General features: G+C 46.5%; 1 protein-coding gene across 1 annotated transcript; it reads left to right on the top strand.

Moving 5' to 3' along the window:
• Window positions 1-12: 12 nt before the first annotated feature.
• LOC308268688 (vomeronasal type-2 receptor 26-like) lies at window positions 13-16,691 on the top strand (the record flags this gene model as incomplete). Its single annotated transcript, XM_080703795.1, has 6 exons — window positions 13-122; window positions 2,066-2,357; window positions 5,295-6,092; window positions 12,383-12,592; window positions 14,387-14,510; window positions 15,721-16,691. The coding sequence occupies exons 1-6, from the start codon at window positions 97-99 to the stop codon at window positions 16,689-16,691; spliced, it is 2,421 nt and encodes an 806-aa protein (XP_080559921.1). The 5' UTR covers window positions 13-96.
• Between the last annotated feature and the right edge of the window lie 4,259 nt (window positions 16,692-20,950).

Raw genomic sequence — 20,950 nt, 5'->3', positions numbered from 1 at the left:
AAGGCCCCTCGCTTTGACCGTCCTGGGGACGTGGTGGTGGGGGGCAGCTTCTGCATCCTTCACTTCTACAATGTCACCCTGTTCGATTTCACAACTATGCCGGCTGGGCTGCCGTCTTCAAGGTAAGTGCCTGGGTTAGGAGGGAGCCCTGAAGACCAAGGGCTCCCCAGGAGGCGTCCCTAGAGCCCGAGGCAGGAGCTCTGTGGCCAGGGTCATCCCGGTGGGTCTGTTGCCCAGAACTGTTCTCAACATCTCTCTCCATCTTTGCTTTGTACTCAACCCTGAATTGTGGGTAGCCCTGTCTTCTCTGCAGCCTGGATGCCCCAGGTCAGGAAAGGATTCTTATCTCTCTGATATACTATCAGTGTGTAGAACAGGGCTTGCAAATGGCATAACTGTGTTTGTTGATTGAATACATGCAGAATGGACAAATCTCTTCATGAGTTAGCCCCTGGGGTTCTTGTGTGTGTGTGTGTGTGTGTGTGTGTATGTGTGTGAGAGAGAGAGAGAGAGAGAGAGAGAGAGAGAGAGAGAGAGAGAAGAGAGAGAGAGAGAGAGAGAGAGAGAGAGAGAGAGAGAGAGAGAGAGAGAGAGGAGATTAGGTATTGAACCCAGAGGTATTCTACCTCTGAGCTATATCCCAGCCTTTTTAAAAACATTATTTGTTTAGAAACAGCATCTTGCTAGGTTGCTGAAGCTGTCCTTGACCCAGCAGTCCCTCTGTCTTGACCTCCCAAGTACTGAGATTACAGGTGCCCCACCACACTCAGCCCCCTGGAGTTCCTTTCTATCTGTATTCCCTTGGTCCTTTTCTCTTTTCTTCCCTTCCCTTTCTCCTTCCTTCCTTCCTTCCTTGCTGCCTGCCTGCCTGCTAATCCTCCTCCTCCTTCGCCTCCTCCTAACTTCCTCTTCTCTCTCTCTCTCTCTCTCTCTCTCTCTCTCTCTATATATATATATATATATATATATATATATATATATATATATATATATCTGTCGGTCTCTGTCTCTGTCTCTCTGTCTCTCATGTAGTACTGGGATTGAGTCCACAGGAATTCTACCCCCGAGAAAATCCCCAGTCCTGTTTCATGACTTAATTTGAAATAGGGTCTTATTAAGTTGCTGAGGGCATTGCTAATAATGCTAATTGTTGGGCTGGCTTCAAACCCATCAACTCCTGTCTCAGCCTCCCAAGTTTTGGGATTCCAGGTGTGCACCACCATGATCAGCTCCTTGGTTCATTTCAGATTTGGACATGTCTGCCCCAGCCTGTCTTTACTTTCCAGACAGGATTTTCTGACACAGTACTCTGAGCTATTCTTTCTTTTAAGGTATATGTTTAGCTGTATTAAAAATTGTAGCCAAGCATGGTGGCACACACCTGTAATCCCAGTACTTGGGAGTCTGAGACAGGATGATCCCAGGTTCCAGGCCAGCCTCAGTAACTTAGTGAGACCTTTAGCTCCCTAGCAAGACTCTGTTTCAAAACAAAAACTTAAAAAAGAGCTGAGGGTGTAGCTTAAGTAGGATGTTTCTGGCTACAATCCCCAGTACTAAAAAATAAAAATAAAATATAAATAAAATTAGTAAAGGGCTAGTGGTGTTGTTTGGAGGTAGACTGTCCCTGGATTTAATCCCCAGTACCACCACCAACCACCACCACCACCACCAACAACAACAAAGATTAAGTCAAGTTAATCAACATATTCAACATTTCATATACTTAAATTTTTTTGTGATATGAAAATTCAAAATATATTCTCCTAGCTATTTTGAAACATACATGAATTTTATTAACTATAAATACCCAGCTGTACAGTTGGTCTTAAAACTTATCTCTCCCATCTGACTGGACCTTGTGCTCTTTGAGGAACATCTCTTATCTCCTGCTGACTTTGGTTGTGCTGAATGATGCTGCCAGGTTCCTCTGAGTACAAGTATTTGTGGAATGCGTGTTGTTGTTCTTCATAGCACATATGTGTGTATACCTAGGAGCCACTGAGCGAGTTCACTCCTGCTGTCTGCTCCCTTAGTAAGTGGTAACGGGGGCTTCTCTCTCCCTCAGTGTATCCATGTGGGGCTACCGGGTGGCCGAAAGCTTTGTCTTTGCCATCGAGGAGATCAACAGGAACGTCCACCTGTTGCCCAACCTGACGCTGGGCTTCTCCATCCGCAACTCTGGGGACTCGGTGCAGGGAGCCCTCCACGAGACAGCGAGCTTCCTCACAGGGCTGGAGGAGCCCATCCCCAACTACGCGTGTGGACTCGGTGTGCCCCGGGTTGCCGTGGTGGGGGACACGCGGTCAGCCCTGTCTGTCGCCATGGCCCGGCTTCTGGGGCTCTATAAGTTCCCCCAGGTGAGTCTGCACAAAGCCTTTCCCTTCCCAAGCGGTAGTGACGGTAATGAGGCCAGTGGTGACGGGGAGCTGAGTCCAGGCCCGGCTGGCGCTTTGTGTCTACACTGTTCTCCTCTAGTTCACCTTGTCTTGAGAAAACTATGACCAGGTGCACTGAGGAGGAAGCATGAAGTGCTGGAGCAGGAACTTGAGTATAGTGTCACCTCTGCCTTGTTGGTGTTTCTGAACCTCCTACAGTGTTCAGTGTCACTCCCAGCATAGGGGTCATATCCAAACCACCTTCTCTCTACTGGCTGGCTGGCTGGCCTGCCTTCCTTTCCTTTCCTTTTTTTTTTTTTTTTTTTTTTTTTTTGCGCTACTGGGGATGGAACCCAGGGGCATTCTACTGAGCTACACCCCCAGTCCTATTTTTTAGTCTTTTAAAAATTATTTTATTTTATTTTTTAATTTTTAATTTTTTTGTTTTTGGTGGTATTGGGGTTCCTGGAAACCTTTCTACCTCTGGGCTACACTCCCAGATTCATTTTACATTTTTATTTGATTTTTAAATTTTTTTTTATTTTTATTTTTGGAAACAGGGTATCTTAAGCAAGCGGGGCTGGCTTCAAACCTGTGCGATCCTCCTGTCTCAGCCTCCCACGTGTGGGGATTACAAGCATGCGCCATCACACCCGGCCATTTCTTTATTTTTAATGAGGATTGAGCCCACGGGTGCTCTCCTACTGAGCTGCACTCCCAGCCCTTTTTAACCTTGAAGTAGGTTTTTCCCTAAGATGTTGAGGGTCTTGCTAAGTTGCCAAGGCTGTCCTTAAACCTGTCATCCTCCTGTCTCAGCCGTCTCAGCCTCCCAAGCACTGGGATCACAGGTGTGCATCACTGGCCCCAGCTCTCCCTTTTGTTTTCAAGTCATATTTTGAACAGGTAGATTGAGATATAATTCCTACAGCACACAATTCACTCATTCAAGGCAAACATTCAGTGGCACTTGATCAGAGTTGTGAAACCATCACTACAATCAACTTGAGAATGTTTTCATCACTCTGGAAGGAAACTCCAAATTCATTAATTGCTACTCCCCATCATCTACAGTCAACACCCCAGTGCAACTGCTAACCTACTTTCTCTGTGTGTGGATTTGCCTTTGCTGGACAATTCATGTGAATGTATGTACTCAGTGGGTGGTCTCCTCTGACTCAGCCTATCTTCAGGCTTCACCCATGCTGTTGCATTGGTCAATAATCCATTCGTGTGTGTGTGTGTGTGTGTGTGTGTGTGCGCGCGCGCGCATGTGTGTTACTGGGGATAAAACCCAGGGGCATTCTACCTCCAGTTATATCTCTATCTCCCCCCCTTTTTTTTGTTGGTACTGGGGATGGAACCCAGGAGCCTTCTACCTCCAGGCTATACTCCCAGACCTACATTATAATTTTTTAAAAAAATTTGTAAACAGGGTCTCTTAAGCCAGCAGAAGTTGGCTTCGAACCTGTGCGATCCTCCTGTCTCAGCCTCCCAAGCAGGGGTTTATAAGCGTGTGCCACCATGCCCAGTTCCCTTAGCCACCTTTTTAGTTTCTGTTTTGAAACAGAGTCTCACTAGGTTGCTAAAAGTCTCACTAAATTGCTGTCTGACATGACATGCTCTTGTTTCAACCTTCCAAGTGCTGGTATGTGCCAGCACATCCGGCTGTGATGGAATATTAGTTGTCAAGAAGGAGTGGGATGCCCGGTATGGTAGAAGATTGAGATAAGAGATTTGCAGGGTTGAGACCAGCTGTAGAAAATTAGCAAGTCTCTCTGTGACTTAGCGAGAACCTGTTTAAGAAAAAAAAAGGCTGAGGGTGTAGCTTGGAGGTAGAATGCTCCTGGGTTCTGGGTTCAATCCCCAGTATCCACATCCTCTCTCCCCAATATTAAAATTATTATCTAAGCCAGGTGTGGTGGTATACTCCTGTAATCATTGGGAGACTGAGAGAATGATTGCTGGTTCAGGGTTAATGCACAATAATTTAGCGAGACCTTGTTTCAAAATTTAAAAAAAAGTACTGGGTATAGCTTGGAGGTGAATATCCCTGGGTACAACTGCCAGTACCAAACCCCCGACCCCCAAAAAAACACCCCCAAAAGGTTATCTAGATGGTTCCGTGGTTGGCTGTCTAGGACCTCACTGTTCAAAAGTGCAGCCTGAGCCACGCTTGTTGGCCCACATTTGTAATCACTCTACTTAGGAGGCTGAGACAGGAGGATCACAGGTTCACAGCCAGCTTCAGCTACTTGTGAGATCCTGTTTTAAAAAAAATCAAATAGGGGTGCCGGTAGAGCTCAGAAGTAGACTACCTCTGGGTTCCAATACAGTACCACACACACACACACACACACACACACACACACACACACACGTGCAGACTGAGCAGGGCATGGTCACACATGCCTAAAACCCCACCTACTAGGGAAGCTGAGGCAGGAGTATCACATGTTCTAGGGCAGCCTGGGAAAATTAGTGAGACCCTGTGTCAAAAGAACAAATAAAAAGGGTTGGGAGTGTTGTTCAGTGGTTCAGTGGGAGTCTTGTTCAATGCCCCTGGGTGCAATCACTTGTACCAAACAAAAGGAAAATACAAAAACACGTAGACTGAGAATCCTCATCAACTTGGAAGGAGAGGTACAGATGCTGGGACCTCTTGCCAAGCCAGCATCAACCCGTCACAGGGACCACATGGACAGAGAGATGCCTGGGGCTGGGTGGCCCAAGTATGCACATAGGATGTAGGGTTTCCTGGGACAAATCAGGGAAGCCTGTCCAGGGCCACTGGGTGAACCAGCTCCCCTCATTCTATCCTCGCACTCGTGTGCCCACTGTCTCTTATTTGATTCTGGTGATCCTGCGTGCCCAGTCCAGGCTCTCACCCTTCTCCTTATTGCCCCGGCCCTTCCCTGGCAGATCAGCTACGCATCCACACTGCCCATCCTCAGTGACAAGACCCAGTTCCCGTCCTTCCTTCGAACTCATGCCAGTGACCTCACATCCTCCCACGTGGTGACCCAGCTGGTGCTCCACTTTGGGTGGTCCTGGGTGGGCATTCTAGCCCAGGACGATGACTTTGGGCAGGAGGCCAGCTCTCTGGCTGCCCGGGAGCTGGGCCAGGCAGGTGTGTGCATCGAGTTCCTGCTCCACGTCCCCTCTCAGGAGTCCCTGGAGAAGATCGAAGCCATCGTGCAGAGGATGCAGGGTGGCACTGCCACAGGGGTTCTGATTTTTGTGAGCAACTCGAATTTCCTGCTGATCCTGCAGGGTTTGCTGGGTCTCCGTGTCTCAGGCCAGGTGTGGGTCAGCAAGGACATTCTGCACTTGGGGCTAGCCCTCACTATGCCTGGGGTCTCCCAGGTCCTGCAAGGTTCTTTTGGCCTCAGGCACCACAAAAGTCAGGTGCCTGGGTTCTATGAGTTCTTTGGTCGCCTGCACCCCAGCCGGACCCCAGAAGACATGTTCTTGGAGAAGTTCTGGGAGGCCACCTTTGGGTGCACGTGGCCACGCAGGAACAGCGCAGTGGCAGGGGATGTTCAGTTCTGCTCAGGGAATGAAAGTCTGAGAGGACTGGAGTACCCTTTCCAGGAAGTGAATAAAGTGGATGTTGCATACACAGCTGTCTATAGCATCGCCCATGCCCTGCACAATCTGCTGGCCTGCGAGCAGGGGGACGGGACGTGTGCAGACCCTCGGTACCTGCAGCCCTGGCAGGTGAGCGAAAACGTGTGGATTGGGTGACTCATGGCAGGGTGGGGGATGGACACGTGGTTAACAGAGAGTCTCTGACCCAGCAGCTCATGGTGGACTGGGAGACAGGCAGGAGCAAGAGGGCTTCTCTCCAAGTCTACCAGAAGGGGTGAAGGTGGAGTTCCAGGCTCTGAGGGGAAGAGGGATCTCTTGGGGACATGCTGCTGAGGAGACAGTGGAGGGCTGGGACCAAGGAAGGGGTGTTTTCATGCCCTTCACTCACATTAACTGGGCCTCTACCATAGGACAGGCACTATTGCAAGGGCCAGAGACACATAGGTTGTAAGTCAGAAGGATAATGATGCTCATTGGCTTTTTGGCAGGTGAGACAGATTTTTATTTTTTAAATTTTTGTACCATGGACTAAGCCCAGGGACACATTAACTCTGAGCTACATCACTAGCATTATTCTTTCCTTCTTTCCTCCTTCCTTACTTCCTTCCTTCCTTCCTTGTCGCAGACTAATCTCAGTCAGGTCGTGATTGTCCGCTCCCGGTCAAATCCTCAGAAAGATGGGGCAAAAGGCAGGTGAAGTTTTGCAGCCTCTTATCTGCAGCGATTTTTTCCCTTTAGGGACTGAATTTTCTTTAGGTCCCTAAATGACGACACTTTGGAAAGAACCTGAGGTGGACAAAGGCTTTTTGAGCCAATGACACTTTATTATGAAAACCCCAAGAAATGTATACTCTTCACCAGTAAAGTTAAAAGAAAAAGGGGGTGGGTGTCTTTCAGCTGGCTGTTGGCCTTCGAAAGGTTAACTCCTGTTCCTCTCCAAGGTCCTGCAGATAAGCAGTTCCAGGTGGCAACCTCCCAGAATAAACAGGAATAGTCAAGGCTTGGGAGCTTTTCGGGAAATCTTCTTTAACTTTTCCTGGATCTTTTCATCTTTTGGGCTCAGTTCATATAACAAATGTGGGGAGATGTGGTGATTCAGGTGGATGTGATGGAGTTTCTTCAGGTGTTGGCATCTTATCTTCTAAATCTAAAAGCTTAAGCATACTCAGAACACAGTTTGGCAGACAAAATACCACAAACAACACCACAAGGTTCTTAGTTCTAATTGTCAGATGTATTTCCTTAACTGCTGAGCACTCTTCTTTAGACAACAAGCCTATTAAAAGCCTATTCATCTTTAATAATCCACTTCCCTGCCACAAACTCTCTGCAGCCTGCTTCTAACTTTCTAATTCCTTTCTTTCCCAGTTGGGACTTTCTTATAATAAGCTCTTCTTCATGCAAAAATGCTTTTCTTACTCTTACGGTATTTCTTTTCCTTTATACATATATTTTTAGAACGTCTGTCCTTTATTTTGTCATATACATTTCTAACTATGCGGCCAGTCTCCCTATCTCCAGGAATGCTCACACTGAGGTAAAAGTCAACAGTCTTTTTCTTTGGGTCTATTATATTTGGGCAGCTAAGTTGTATATCAACTAAATTGCTTTAAGGTCACACACAAGGTTTTTCTCTGTCTCTAGGCATGATTTCAAGGGTAAACAATTACTTTGAACTGAGCTACTTTGCCAAAGTTAATGGATAGAAATGAGGGTCAAAGGCCATTTGTGATTGCTGCAGCTGGGGTGCTTATCACAGCACCTGAATTCTGGCCAGTTTCTCATTATTATTATGCAAAGCCAAGGACGTTTAGACAAATTATTAGAGAGTTTATTTTCACGGACTCAATTTCATAGTCCTGATCTCACATCACTGGAGCAATTCGTGTAAAAAGTTAAAAGGAATAATAGTCATGAAGGATATCTAAAAGTGGGGGGTACTTTGGCCAGAGACGACACCTCCTTCTCGGGGCTTGTTGCCGATTAACTATGTGGAGTGGGGTCTCAACACATAAATGCCAAGGCTGCAGGCGGTCTTGGCACTTCCTTCCTTCCTTCCTCCTTCCTTCCTTCTTCCCTTCCCTTCCTTTTCCCTCCCTCCCTCCCTCTCTTTTTGGGGGTCTGAGATTGAACCCAGGGGCATTCAACCTCCAAGCGACACCCCCCCACCCTATTTTTTATTCTTTATTTTGAAACAGGTCTCACTAAATTGCAGAGGGTCTCACTAAGTAGCTGAGTCTGTCCACAAAATGCAATCCTCCAGTCTCAGCCTCCGGAATGCCGGGATTACAAGTGTGGGCCACCACGCCCGACTCCCCAGCCTTATTATTTATTAGACAAGACCTCACTAAAGTTGCTGAGGATTTCATTAAGTTGCTGAGGCTTGAATCTGCCTGAGGGGTCTGGGTGTCTTCTGGTGCCTGGGGAGGAGGGAGCAGTCTGTGGAGGCCCTGCTGGCGTTTGGCCTCCCCTCTGAATGTGATGGAGGGCAAGGACTCAGTCATTGCCAGAGGAAGCTCTGCAAACTGAGCTGCATTTTACCATTATTGAGTTTGTTCCTTGATAAAAAAAAATATAGGAATTTGGGAGGTAATCATAGCTTATAATGGTAAAGCTGTTTGTATTTACTGGAACTTCCAAAGCATTAAGAGATTCCCAAAGGAATGTTTTTCTGTAGAAAATTTATTTATTTTTTGCTGTTTGTGCATTCTACCTCTGAGCTACACCCTCAGCAATATATTTTACTCTTTATTTTGAAACAAGGTCTCACTAAATTGTGGAGGACCTTACAAAGTAGCTGAGGTTGTCTGCAAACTGTGATCCACCTGTCTCAGCCTCCCAAGTACTGGGATTACAGGTGTGCCACTACGCCCAGCTCTGTGTAAAAAAGTTTTGAGTCCATTTTCATTAAAAAGAAATTTGGGCCGAGCGTTGTGGCACACGCTTGTAATCCCAACGCTTGGGAAGCTGAGACAAGAGGATCGTGCATGCTTGAAGCCAGCGTCAGCTACTTTGTGAGGCTCTCAGCAACTTAGACTCTGTTTCCAAATAAAGTATACACTAGGTCTGGAAGTAGAGCCCCTGTGGTAGAAAAGCCCCTGTGTTCCACTCCCATTATCACAAAACAAATTTCTTGGGTTTATGTATTTTTCAGCAAACTTGACTGAAAATATCTTTTGATTTATAAAATTATACTAGATGATAAAGCTAAAACCATATGGCTATTAAATATATATATATATATATATATATATATATATATATATACTTTTAAAGTTTTTTCAGATAGGTTTTCTTGAGTGTTTTATTTTACCCATTATTTATTATGATCTTAATTGTTTCAGGTAAGAGACTGAATAATTTTTGTGTGTGTGTGGTACAGGGGATTGAACCCAGGGGCATTCTATGTGCCAGCTATACCCCAAGCTCTATTTTTTTATTCTTTATTGGTCTCAAAATAAAGTTGCAGAGGGCCTCACTAAGTAGCAGAGTCTGGCTGTGAACTTGTGATCCTCCTGTCTCAGCCTCCCAAATAGTGGGGTTACAAGCATGCGCCACCACACCCAGCTTAACATGTGTTTGTGAGTGAGTGTGTGTGTGTGTGTGTGAGTGTGTGTGTGTGTGTGTGTGTGATTAGAGTTTGAACCCAGGGACATTCTACCTCTGAACTACACACCCACCTTATTTTTTATTGTTTATTTTGAAACACCACACCTGGCTAAAAGTTTTGTTTTTTATTTGAAATAATAGGCTTTAGATGTTAATGTCTTTACTCTGCTCTTGGTCATTGGAGTATTTCCTTCGTTCTTTTTTTATGTGGTACTGAGAATTAAACCCAGAGGCATTCTACCTTTAAGCTATACCCTCTGCTCAATTTTATTTCTTATTTGGAAACAGGGTCTCACTAGGTTGATGGGTGTCTCACTACTTGCTGAGGTTGGTCTTGAACATGTGATCCTCCTGTCTCAGTCTCCCTAATACTGGGATTACAAGCATGAGCTACCATACCTGGCTCAAAGCCAGCCTTGGCAACTTAGAGAGGCTCTCAGCAACTTAGTGAGATCCTGACTTTAATGAGAAATAAAATTGGGCTGGGGGTGTAGCTTGGAGGTTGAACGCCTTGGGTTCAATCCTCCATACCAAGTGAGAAATAAATAAATTTGAAAACTGTTTTTGAAAACTATGATTATCCTTTTATTCAACATGGTTGTGCATTGGAGAACACATATTGAAGTACATAAGAGAAAAATACCTTACTTTATTAATATTATGCATACTTGAAAAAATTTTCATTTAGAACCCTAGTTCTTAGCTGGGTGTGGTGGCACATTCTTGTAATCCCAGCATTTGAGAGGCTGAGACAGGAGGATTATGGTTTGTGGACAGCCTCAGCTACTTAGTGAGGCCCTTTGCAACTCAGTGAGACCCTGTTTCAAAATTTAAAAAAATGGAAAATAGGGCTGAGGGTGTAGTTTGGAGGTAGAATGCCCCTGGGTTCCATCCTCAGTACTGCAAAAAAGTAAGTAAGTAAGTAAGTAAGAAAGTAACCTAGTTCTGAGCTAATATGTAGGTTGCCTCTGTAATAAATGGTATTGTTCTCAGAAGATGTATTTTAAAATTCTCCATCACATTATGAAGATGTCACTTTCCTTTTAAGTTTTTGTGGTACTGGGGTTCCTGGAAACCCTTCTACCTCTGGGCTACACTCCGAGATCTATTTTTATTTTTTTATTTGGACACAGGGTCTCTTAAGACAGCGCGGCTGGCTTCAAACCTGCGCGGCTGGCTTCGAACCTGCGTGATCCTCCTGTCTCTGCCTCCCAAGTGCGGGGATTACAAGCGTGCGCCACCACGCCCGCCTATAATCAATATTTTAAAAGAAAATTTTTCAGTATTATTTTTATCATGGAAACCTTGGAATCAGCTTAAACTAGGTTTTTTTGTTTGTTTGATTTTAGTGCTCGGGTTGAATGCAGGGGTATTCCAGCCTTATTATTATTATTATTATTATTATTATTAGTAGTAGTAGTAGTAGTAGTACTGGGTCAGGAACCCAGGGACATTGTACCTCCAAGTACACCCCTAGCCCTAGTTTTTAATTAATTAATTAATTAATTGTGATACTGGTGTGGAACATAGGGGCTTTACTAGCTTTGGGCTATACTCCCAGATCTGTTTTTATAATTTATTTGGAAACAGGGCCTCACTAGGTGAGGTGAGGCTGGCTTCAAACCTGTCTCAGCCTCCCAAGTGCTGGGATTACAAGCATGCATCACCATGCCCTCCTCCAAGCTATAGATTTTATAAGAAAAAACTATGGTCTTTGAGCAGACTATTTGGTAATAGAAATTGTTCATAATTTCTTGTTACTGTTCAAATATTTGATTCTCTCATTTAAGCTTTTACAGCTAAATATTTTGATTTGTGCCTTCTGGCTTAAATTATTTCAGGATTTTTGGGACATGTTTAAATAATGGCATGATAATTATTCAAGATGGAAATAAAAGTTATTCTTTTCACACAAAATATTAAAAATTTAAGATTATGACCACCTTGATATAAAATAAAAGTGGTGATGGGGATTGAATCTAGGGGCATTCTACCTCCAAGCTACACCGTCAGCTATCTATCTATCTATCTATCTATCTATCTACATATATATTTATATTTATTTATTTACAGGGCTCACTAGGTTTCTGAGAGTTTCACTACATTGCTCAGGCTGAACCTTAAACCTGCGATCCTCCTGTCTCTGCCTCCCAAGTACTAGGATTACAGGCATCCATCACTACACCCAACTATATATTCGCTACTACTGCATTAATTTTCTTTCTTTCCAGGAACATGCCTGGTACTCGGAAGACTGAGACAGGAAGACCAAAGGTTAGCAGCCAGCCTCAGCAACTTACAAAGGCCCTGTGCAACTTAGTGAGGGCAAAATAAAAAATAAAAAGAGCTGGAGGTGCAGCTTAGAGGTTGAATGAACCCCCTACACACATACACAAACAACTTACTTTTTTTCTTAGTTTAAAAGAAGTTAAAAGCCGGGCGTGGTGGCCCACGCTTGTAATCCCTGCGATTGGGAGGCTGAGACAGGAGTATCGCACAGGTTCAAAGCCAGCCTCGGCTACTTGGTGAGACCCTGTTTCCAAATAAAATATAAAATAGGTCTGGGAGTATAGCCCAGAGGTAGAAAGTCTCTCGGTTCCACCCTTAGTACCACAACACACACACACACACACACACACACACACACACACACACACAGGAAGTTAACATCGTGGTCTGGGTGTCCCCTGTTACTGTGGGCAAGTCAGCCTCAACCAGAGCTTCACCTGCTCAACACAGAGGTCCCAGGTGACAGCAAAGGCCCTAGTAACGGGCCTCGGAAGGCGACGGAGTCACTCTTCTTTCCTCAGCTTCTTCGTCCCCTCAGGAAGGTGCCCTTCAGGACCCCTGATGGAAGCGAGATTAGGTTTGATGCCAACGGAGATTTGGTTTCCAAATTTGACGTTCTGCAAGGGCAGAAGACTCCTGAAGGCCTGTTCCGCTTGATCCCCATCGGCATGATTGACCCTCATACGAATTTGGGGAGCAGAATGACCATCCACCTGAAGGAGGATCTCCAGGTGAGTGGCCTGGGTGCATAGAGCACCTCAGTCCTGGAGCATTAGATTGGAGGGACACTCAGTGGCCAGGGTCCTTGTTCCTATCAATGCACAAGATGAATGTGGTCAGGGTGAGCTGAGCAATGCTATTTAGCTGCAGTAAAGTCTTCGTTGAGGGGTAAAGGCATTTACTCAGCTCACAGTGAAACTATTGCTGGATGTGGTGGTGCACGTCTGTAATCTCACTACTTGGGAGGCCAAGACTGTAGGATCTCAGGTTCAAGGCCAGCCTCGTCAACATGGTGAGATCTCAGCAACCTAGAGAGATCCTGTTTCTCAACTAAAAGTAAAAGGCTGGGGCTATTACTCAGAGGATTAATCCCCACATCCCCAGTAGCAAAAAAAAAAAAAGGAAATATCAGCTGGCCTTGGTGGCACATGCTATAATCACAGCAATTTGGGAGGCTGAGACAGAAGGATAGCATGTTTGATGCCAGTCTGGGCAATTTAGCAAGACTTTGTCTCAAAATGAAAAATAAAAAGGACTGAGGGTATATCTCAGTGGTAGAGTGCTTACCAAGCATACAGGAGGCCCAGGATTTAAGAGGTGAATGGTTTTCTGGGTGTGATGGTGCATGTTTGTAGTCCCAGTACTTGGCAGGCTGAGACAGGAATATCCCAGGTTCTTAGCCAACTTCAGCAATTTAGCGGGGACCTCTGCAACTTAGTGAAATGTTGTAAAAAAATGGGGTGTGGTGGTGCACTTGCAATCTCAGCATTTGGAAGGGTGAGACAGGAGGATCTTGGTTTGTAGGTAGCTTCAGCTACTTAGTGAGCCCTTTTGCAACTCAGTGAGACCCTGTTTTAAAATAAAGAATAAAAAAAAATTGATATGGGGGTGTCTCTCAGAGGTAGAATGCCCCTGGGTTCCATCCCCAGTACTGCAAAATAAATAATTAATAAAAAGAAATAAATATAAATAAAAAATAAAATGGGCTGGGAGTGTACCTCAGAGTTAGAATGGCCCTGGACTCAGTCTCCAGTAGTGTACACACACACACACACACACACACACGAGGTGAATGGAAAGGCAGCTTTACACTATGCCAAACATGGCCTCATGAAGTACCTAGGAGGTGGGCAGAATAGGTGTTCTTATTTTATTTATTAAGAAATTTAGTTGTCTTGTAATGCATGTGTCTCAGTGTCTACTCTGGACCTCAGAAAACATCCCAGCTCTCTGGCTGTCATTAGGAGCACGGCTTTGCCCAGCTCTTCTCGGCAGCAGCACCAGTCCACGGTGGCCTTAGGAGTGTCCATGTGGGGGCCAGGCTCCATTCCCAGATGCCTCAAACCAGGGGGCAGGAGCTTAGAGTTCAGAGGATGAACTGAATTCCCTTCCAGGGGGCTCGAGCGGGGGTGGGTTTCCTGTGCTCTCCTGAAGAGAGGGGAACCCAGCATTCTCCTGAAGGCCCTCTCACCCCACTTCCCTTTCAGTAATGCTTTCCTGGAGGGGAGCAGGGCTGGGGAGGAAAGGCAGAACCATCCCTTTGCAGGTCCTGTGTAGATGGAGGCCACTGGCCATTCAGCAGTCCAAGTCTGTGTGTGTGTGTGTGTGTGTGTGTGTGTGTGTGTGTGTGTGTGTGTGTGTTCAGCACCTGTGACTTGCTGCGGGAGCCCCAGAGAGACTAGAAAGGCACCAGTTCACAGTGTTTTCTTAGCTTTGCTACCACCAGCCAGGTGAGCCAGGTGGAGCCTCCTGGGGTGTGCATGGTCCTCTGGATGGCCAGTGTGACACCTGCTCCTCCTCCCCAGGTGCCCAGCTCTGTCTGCAGTGAGAGTTGTGCTCCAGGGTTCAGCCAGACACCCCGACAGGGAGCCCCCCACTGCTGTTTCGAGTGCAGACCCTGCCCCGAGGGACAGTTTGCAGACCAAAGAGGTGAGCATGCGTGAGGCGGAGTCTGAGGGTCCACTGGGCACCACTAGCCTCTCGATTCCCCACCCAACAGCTGTTGCACCAAATCCAGTTTTCTGAGGGCTTCACTGGCCAGGATGCACTTAAATCAATTTTAGGTACCTCTTGGTTGAATTTCCCCCTACACACAGATGCTCTTTCGTGTCCCACAGTTTCCTCTATATTATGTCTGTGAGAGTCATCCCAGTGCGTGTTCCATCCCAGTGCGTGTTCCATAGGAAAATACTCTGATCTTGGTAACTTGAGCAACAGAAATTATTTATCACAGTTTTGGAGGCTGGAAGTCAGAGGCAGGGCTGGTTTTCTTGGAGCTCTCCCCTTCAAAGGGATGGTCACCTTCTCCCTGGGTGCCTGCTTCTTCATCCAGTGGGGTGTGTCTGTGTCCCAATCCCTCCCCCATATTTTTTTTCCTACTGGGGTAAGCCCAGTGCATAATAGCTCCAAGTTACACATTCAGCCCTTTCTGTCTTTATTTTTTGTAGTACCGGGGGAGGAACCAAGTAGCATTCTACCTCTGAGCTACACCCTCAGTCCTATTTTTATTTTTTATTCTTTTTTAAAAAACAGAGTCTCACTGAATTGCAAAGGGCCACACTAAGTAGTATATGAGGCTGTTAGCAACCGCGATCCTCTTGTCTCACGCTCCCAAATGCTGGGCTTTCAAGGCTATGTCACCATGCCTGGCCCTTTTCATTTCTTTTTTTGAAACAGGTTCTCACTAAGTTGTTGTGAGTCTCAGTATGTTACTGAGTCTGGTCTTGAACCTGTGATCCTTCTGTCTCAGCTTCCCAAGTACTGGGATTATAGATGTGAGCCACCATGCTCAGCACAAAATCCTGTTTCAAAATAAAAAAATTAAAAATAGGAATGGGTTGTGGATGTAGATCAGGGGTGGAATAGGAATACTTCTGAGTTCTACCCCCAATACTAAAAGAAAAAGAAAAAGTAAAGAAAGAAGAAAAACAAAAAGTCCCTAAATATATGTATATGGAGCAGGTGCTCTTCTTGTGCCTCGGGTTCTGATATCACCCATCCCCACACCTGTAACTCAAGAGTTATGCTCAACTACATTGATGACTGAGAAACACCTTAAGAGCCTTGGGCAAAGGGAGTTCCCCTCTTGGCGCCGGTGTTGTCACGCACATGGCAGACACCATCCCTGTGTCTCCCGCAGACATGAAACAGTGTCTCCAGTGCCCTGAGGAGCAGCACCCGAGTCAGAGCAGAGACCGCTGCCTGCCCCGGACAGAGAGCTTCCTGGCCTTCGAGGAGCCCCTGGGCCTCACGCTGGCCTCGGTGACTGTCACGCTGGCCGGCCTGGCGGCGCTGGTGCTCGGGGTGTTCCTGAGGCATCGGGACACCCCCGTGGTCAGGGCCAACAACAGAGGTCTCAGTTACATGCTCCTGGCCACCCTGTGCCTGTGTGCCCTCTGTCCCTTGCTCTTCCTGGGCCGTCCCACTGCCGCCACCTGCCTCCTGCGCCAGACAACCTTTGCAGTGGTGTTCACCATGGCGGTCTCCTCCATCCTGGCCAAGACCCTGACCGTGGTCCTGGCCTTCAGGGTCAGCAGGCCAGGGGACAGGGCCCAGGTGTGCCTGGGAGCCCGCACTTCTACCTCGCTGGTCCTGGTGGCCTCGTTGGTTCAGGTGGTTCTCTGTGGGGTCTGGCTGGGCACCTCCCCGCCATTTCCTGCCAGGGACCTGGGCTCTTCGCCCAGCTACATCATCCTCCAGTGCCAGGAGGGCTCTGGCGTGGCCTTCTCCTGCGTGCTGGGCTACCTGGGCCTCCTGGCAGGGGGCACCTTCTGCGTGGCCTTCCTGGCCAGGGGTCTGCCGGACGCCTTCAACGAGACCAAGTTCATCACCTTCAGCATGCTGCTGTTCTGCAGTGTCTGGGTGGCCTTCCTGCCCCTGTACCACAGTGCCCGCGGCACGGCCACCGTGGCCGTGGAGATCTTCTCCATCCTGGCCTCCACGGCAGGGCTGCTGGGTGGCATCTTCCTCCCCAAGTGCTACATCATCTTGCTGAAGCCTGAGCAGAACACGTTGGCCTGGGTAAGGCAAGGGCGCCAGGGTCAGCAGGAGAGACGGAAAGAGGTGCCGCCAGGCAGGCGTCTACGCAGACACACGCCAAAAGCCTCATGAGCCGGTCCTCTCTGAAGTCTTAAGGGCCAGAGGTTTTGGGCTTCTTGTTGCTTGTGGATTAAAAGAGACTTCTGAGGCACACAGAACAAGACAGACTTTTGCCTTTGTATGTAGTGCTGAAATGTTTACAATTAAAAACTTGGAGCTGGGCATGGTGGCACATGTTTTTAACTTCAGTACTTGGGAGACAGGAAGATCACAGATTCAAGGCCAGCCTCAGTAACTTAGAGAGACAACCTATTTCAATAAAAATATAAATAAATAAAAATGTTCAGAGCTATCTGAATCTGTGGCCTACTTGTGTAAGTCCAGTACTTGTGACCAGAGGATAGCAGGTTCAGGCCAAGCCTCAGCAACTTAGTGAGACTCTCAGAAATCTAGGGAGACCCTGTTTCAAAACAAAAATAAAAAGGACTGGGGTGTATGGATGCTCCTGTGTTCAATCCCTAGTAACACACACACACACACACACACACACACACACACACACACACACACAGAGAAATGGTACAGTGTATAGATTTGAAATAGAGTGCCCCTGGTTTCAATCTCTAGTACACAAAAGTTAGACCCAGGACATGAGCTAATAACAACAATAATAAGTGCCGGGAAGGATGTCAGGAACTGAAACTTTCATCCACTGCTGATGGGAATGGTCGAATGGAAAATGGAAAAAATAATTTGGCAACTCCTTGAAAGGTCAAAAATAGACTTACCATGTGACCTAGTATTTTCAGTCCTAGATATATACACAAGATAAATAAAAACATGTCCACAAAAAGTGTAAATGAATATTCAGAAAGGCTTCCATAAGTAAAAAGTGGAACAATTTAAATATATATCAACTAATGAATGGATAAACAAAATGTGGCCTATCAAAGGAATGTTATTTTGCAATGAAAAGGATGAAGCAGTGGAGTATGGTGGTGTACATCTGTAATCCCAGTACTTGGGCAGCCGAAGCAGGAGGATCACAGGTTTGAAGTCAGACTTGACAACTTAGTGTGGCTCTCAGCAACCAAACAAGACACTGTTTCCAAATAAATAAAATTGGGCTTTGGGTGTAGCTCGGAAGTAGAGTGCCTCTGGGTTCAATCCCCAGTAACACAGAAATACAAACAAACACACCCACACAAAGCAGGACAATGATGAAGTACTAATGTACTACAATGTGGATGATTTTTTTTCTGTGTGGCATCGGGGACAGAGTCCAGGGGCCTTCTGCCTCTGGGCTACACCTCCATCTCTATTTTATGTTTTATTTGGAAACAGGGTCTTGCTAAGTTGATGAGAGCCTCACTAAGTTGCTGAGGCTGACTTCAAATATGCCATTCTCCTGTCTCAGCCTCTCAAGTACTGGGATTACAAGCATGCACCAGCATGCCTGGCTCATGGATGAGTTTCAAAAATATTATGGTGAGAGAAGGAAGCCAGACAGATGGGCATGGTGGTGCATGCTTGTAATCTCAGTACTTGGGAGGCGGTGACAGGAGGATCACAGTTCGCAGACAGCTTGAGCTACTTAGTGAGGCCTTCTGCAATTTAATGAGACTTTGCCTCAAAATAAAGAATAAAAAATAGGGCTGGAGGTGTAGTTCGGAGGTAGAATGCGCCTGGGTCCCATCCCCAGTAACACACACACACACACACACACACACACACACACACACACACACAGGAAGCCAGACCAGAATACTGTATGTTGTAAGAGTTCATTTACATGTAATATCCCTACTAGGCAAAGCCATAGAGACAGAATCTAAATTATGGTTTCCTGAGTTAGGGAGAGGGTAGATTGGAGGCTGGAGGGTGATGACTAAGGGGTGAAACATTTATTTCTAGGGTGATGATGAAGTTCTAAATTGATTTTGGCAGCCAGGCATGGTGGTGCAGGCCTGTAATCTCAGTACTTTGGAGTCTGAGACAGGAAGATCCCAGGCTCAAGGACAGCCTCAGAAATGTAGTAAGTTCTTTAGAATGTGGCAAGATCCTATCTTAAAATAATAAATAAAAGGGGCTGTGGGTTGTAGCTCAGAGGTAGAATGTCCCTAGGTTCAACCCCCAGCACCACAAAAACAAAAAATGAATAAATAAATACATACATATAATTAAAATGGCCTGGAGTGTTGGCTCAGAGGTAGGCCACTGGGTTTAATTCCCTACCCCCCCCCCAAAAAAAAATCCAAATACATTGATTTTGGTAATAGTTATATAACTTCATGAGTTTACTAAAAACCTTTCAATTGCACACTTCAAATGAATGAGTTGTATGGTATGTGAATTATCTCAATTCTAGTACTAAAAAATTATCAAATAGAAAGTGTGAATTTTTTCCGCTGAAAAAAGGGCAAATAAAGTTCTACACTTTATCAAATAAAAATAAATAATTCTAAGAATGGTTCAGGCATCGGGTAAAAAGAAACACACAGACAAGGATGTCACAAACACGTCTTTCTCCCCCTTCGCCCATTGGTTTTTATTTGGTTGTCAGAAGGCCTCTGTGCCAGCAGGGGGCAGGCAGGCACGCTGGCCAGCGAAGCTGGGCTCGCCCAGTCCTCAAACACCACCCTCTGGTCAGACTGCTCCTGCTGCTGCGGCTCCTTCTGGGAAAGCAATCCCGTGCTGCCTTCTGGCGTCTGGGAGCGCGCTCTGCCATTGGAGAGCTACGAACTACAACTCCCAGCAGGACGCGCGCCAGGAAGTGGTCTCCAACATCCACAGGCTAGGTAGTATAAGGCACTGGGCGTCAACCAGGACTGATGGAATTCCCATCCTTGGCTTTCTGGTTATGACTAGGCCTTGCCAGAGAGTGTTAAGGTTGTAATGCAGTGGGCTTTTTTCCTTGATTCAAATATGTATATTTTGAATTGGGAAAATTTAAGAACTGATATTTTGGTTGCGGCTCATATAAGTCTTAATTACAAAGTAAGAAATAGGTAAGCAAAAGGCAGTATGCAGGAGAGCATACGCTGGAGAGCTGGAAAATGGAATTCTGCCTCCTCTCGAACCCCCCCCCCCCAGCCCCTAAATATAGTCCCCCCCGCCCTGGTATTTCCTTATGTAGGTTACCATGTTAATGGGCTAGCAACTCATTTTCTCAGGCAGGTGGTATTATCTTGTCTCTGATCAGTGCATTCACCAAACGCATTTTTGATAACCTACCTATCTACCTCTGGGGAAGTATTGCTTGCCCATCAATTATTGGTGCTTTGGGGTAACATATGGAGTTTACATCCCACATACCATGGGTCACAGAGCAAAAGACAGAGGCACTGATTACAGCCAGTGCAGCTGCGTGTAGTCTCCAAGAGTAAGACATAACACACTTGCTATCTTTATGGCTTTAAAATGTGCCAGGCAGAGTTACTTGTGATCTCAGGGCTTTAAATTGCTTGTACATATTTTTAAGGCTCTAATTGCTTCTACATTCTTACTATGGGTTAAAATCAGGTCAAAGGAGAGGGGAGGGGAGTTCTGAAGTGTTAACAGGCCAAGTTGCAGACTTCCCCTGCCTAAATACCTGCTCAGCACCCAGTATCTGACTGCCATTTACTTTTTTAAATTGGAAATCAATACCTGGGCAATTTCCTAATACCAGCACAGGGAGATCACAGGTCTCCAAGGACTCAGGCTCAGCAAACCCCGTTATGCGCTCCCATTGGGTAGGCTCCCACACGCTGCATCCTTGGGGAACTGTAGCCTGCACCAACTGTCAGATGGTTGATGGCAGGCTGAAGGACTACAAACTCCGGAATCCTCACTGCATCTGCGAGCCTTCACACCAATGTCCTCAGCTGTCCACTTGTCCTGGCCCTGCGGATTATGAAGCGCTTTTGATCATATTAGTTTCTCTGGGCTGGGGACCCTGGGGGTCCTGCCTAAATCCCGCTCATTCACACCAGCCGGTCAAGGGGTGCTCTCCGCCCATCCTTCCAAGCACTTTCTGCTGTGGAGTGGAGCGGTGCCTGTTCTGTCAGGGTTACATGGGTGTCGTGAGTTCCATGGGCAAGAGCGGGCAACGAGAGGTGTGTACAGCTAGTGGACCGGGAGAACGTGGCCAGTGCGTGGACATCTCCCAGTGTATCGGGGTCACAGCTGCAGTGACCTCAGGACCTTCTCTCAGGCTTCTGTTATCTCAGACTTCTATAAACATGTATGTCGGAAGTGAGCATGACCATCGGGCTCATGGCAGCTGGGCCAGGGGAGAATAGCCCCTTCCACTCCTCCTGATGGGCTGTACCTTATCCTTCCTGGCTCCA

This window comes from Muscardinus avellanarius (genome assembly GCF_963383645.1).
Source record: "Muscardinus avellanarius genome assembly, chromosome: 10".
Lineage (NCBI taxonomy): Eukaryota > Metazoa > Chordata > Mammalia > Rodentia > Gliridae > Muscardinus > Muscardinus avellanarius.
This window is presented reverse-complemented; position numbering and strand designations above follow the sequence as displayed.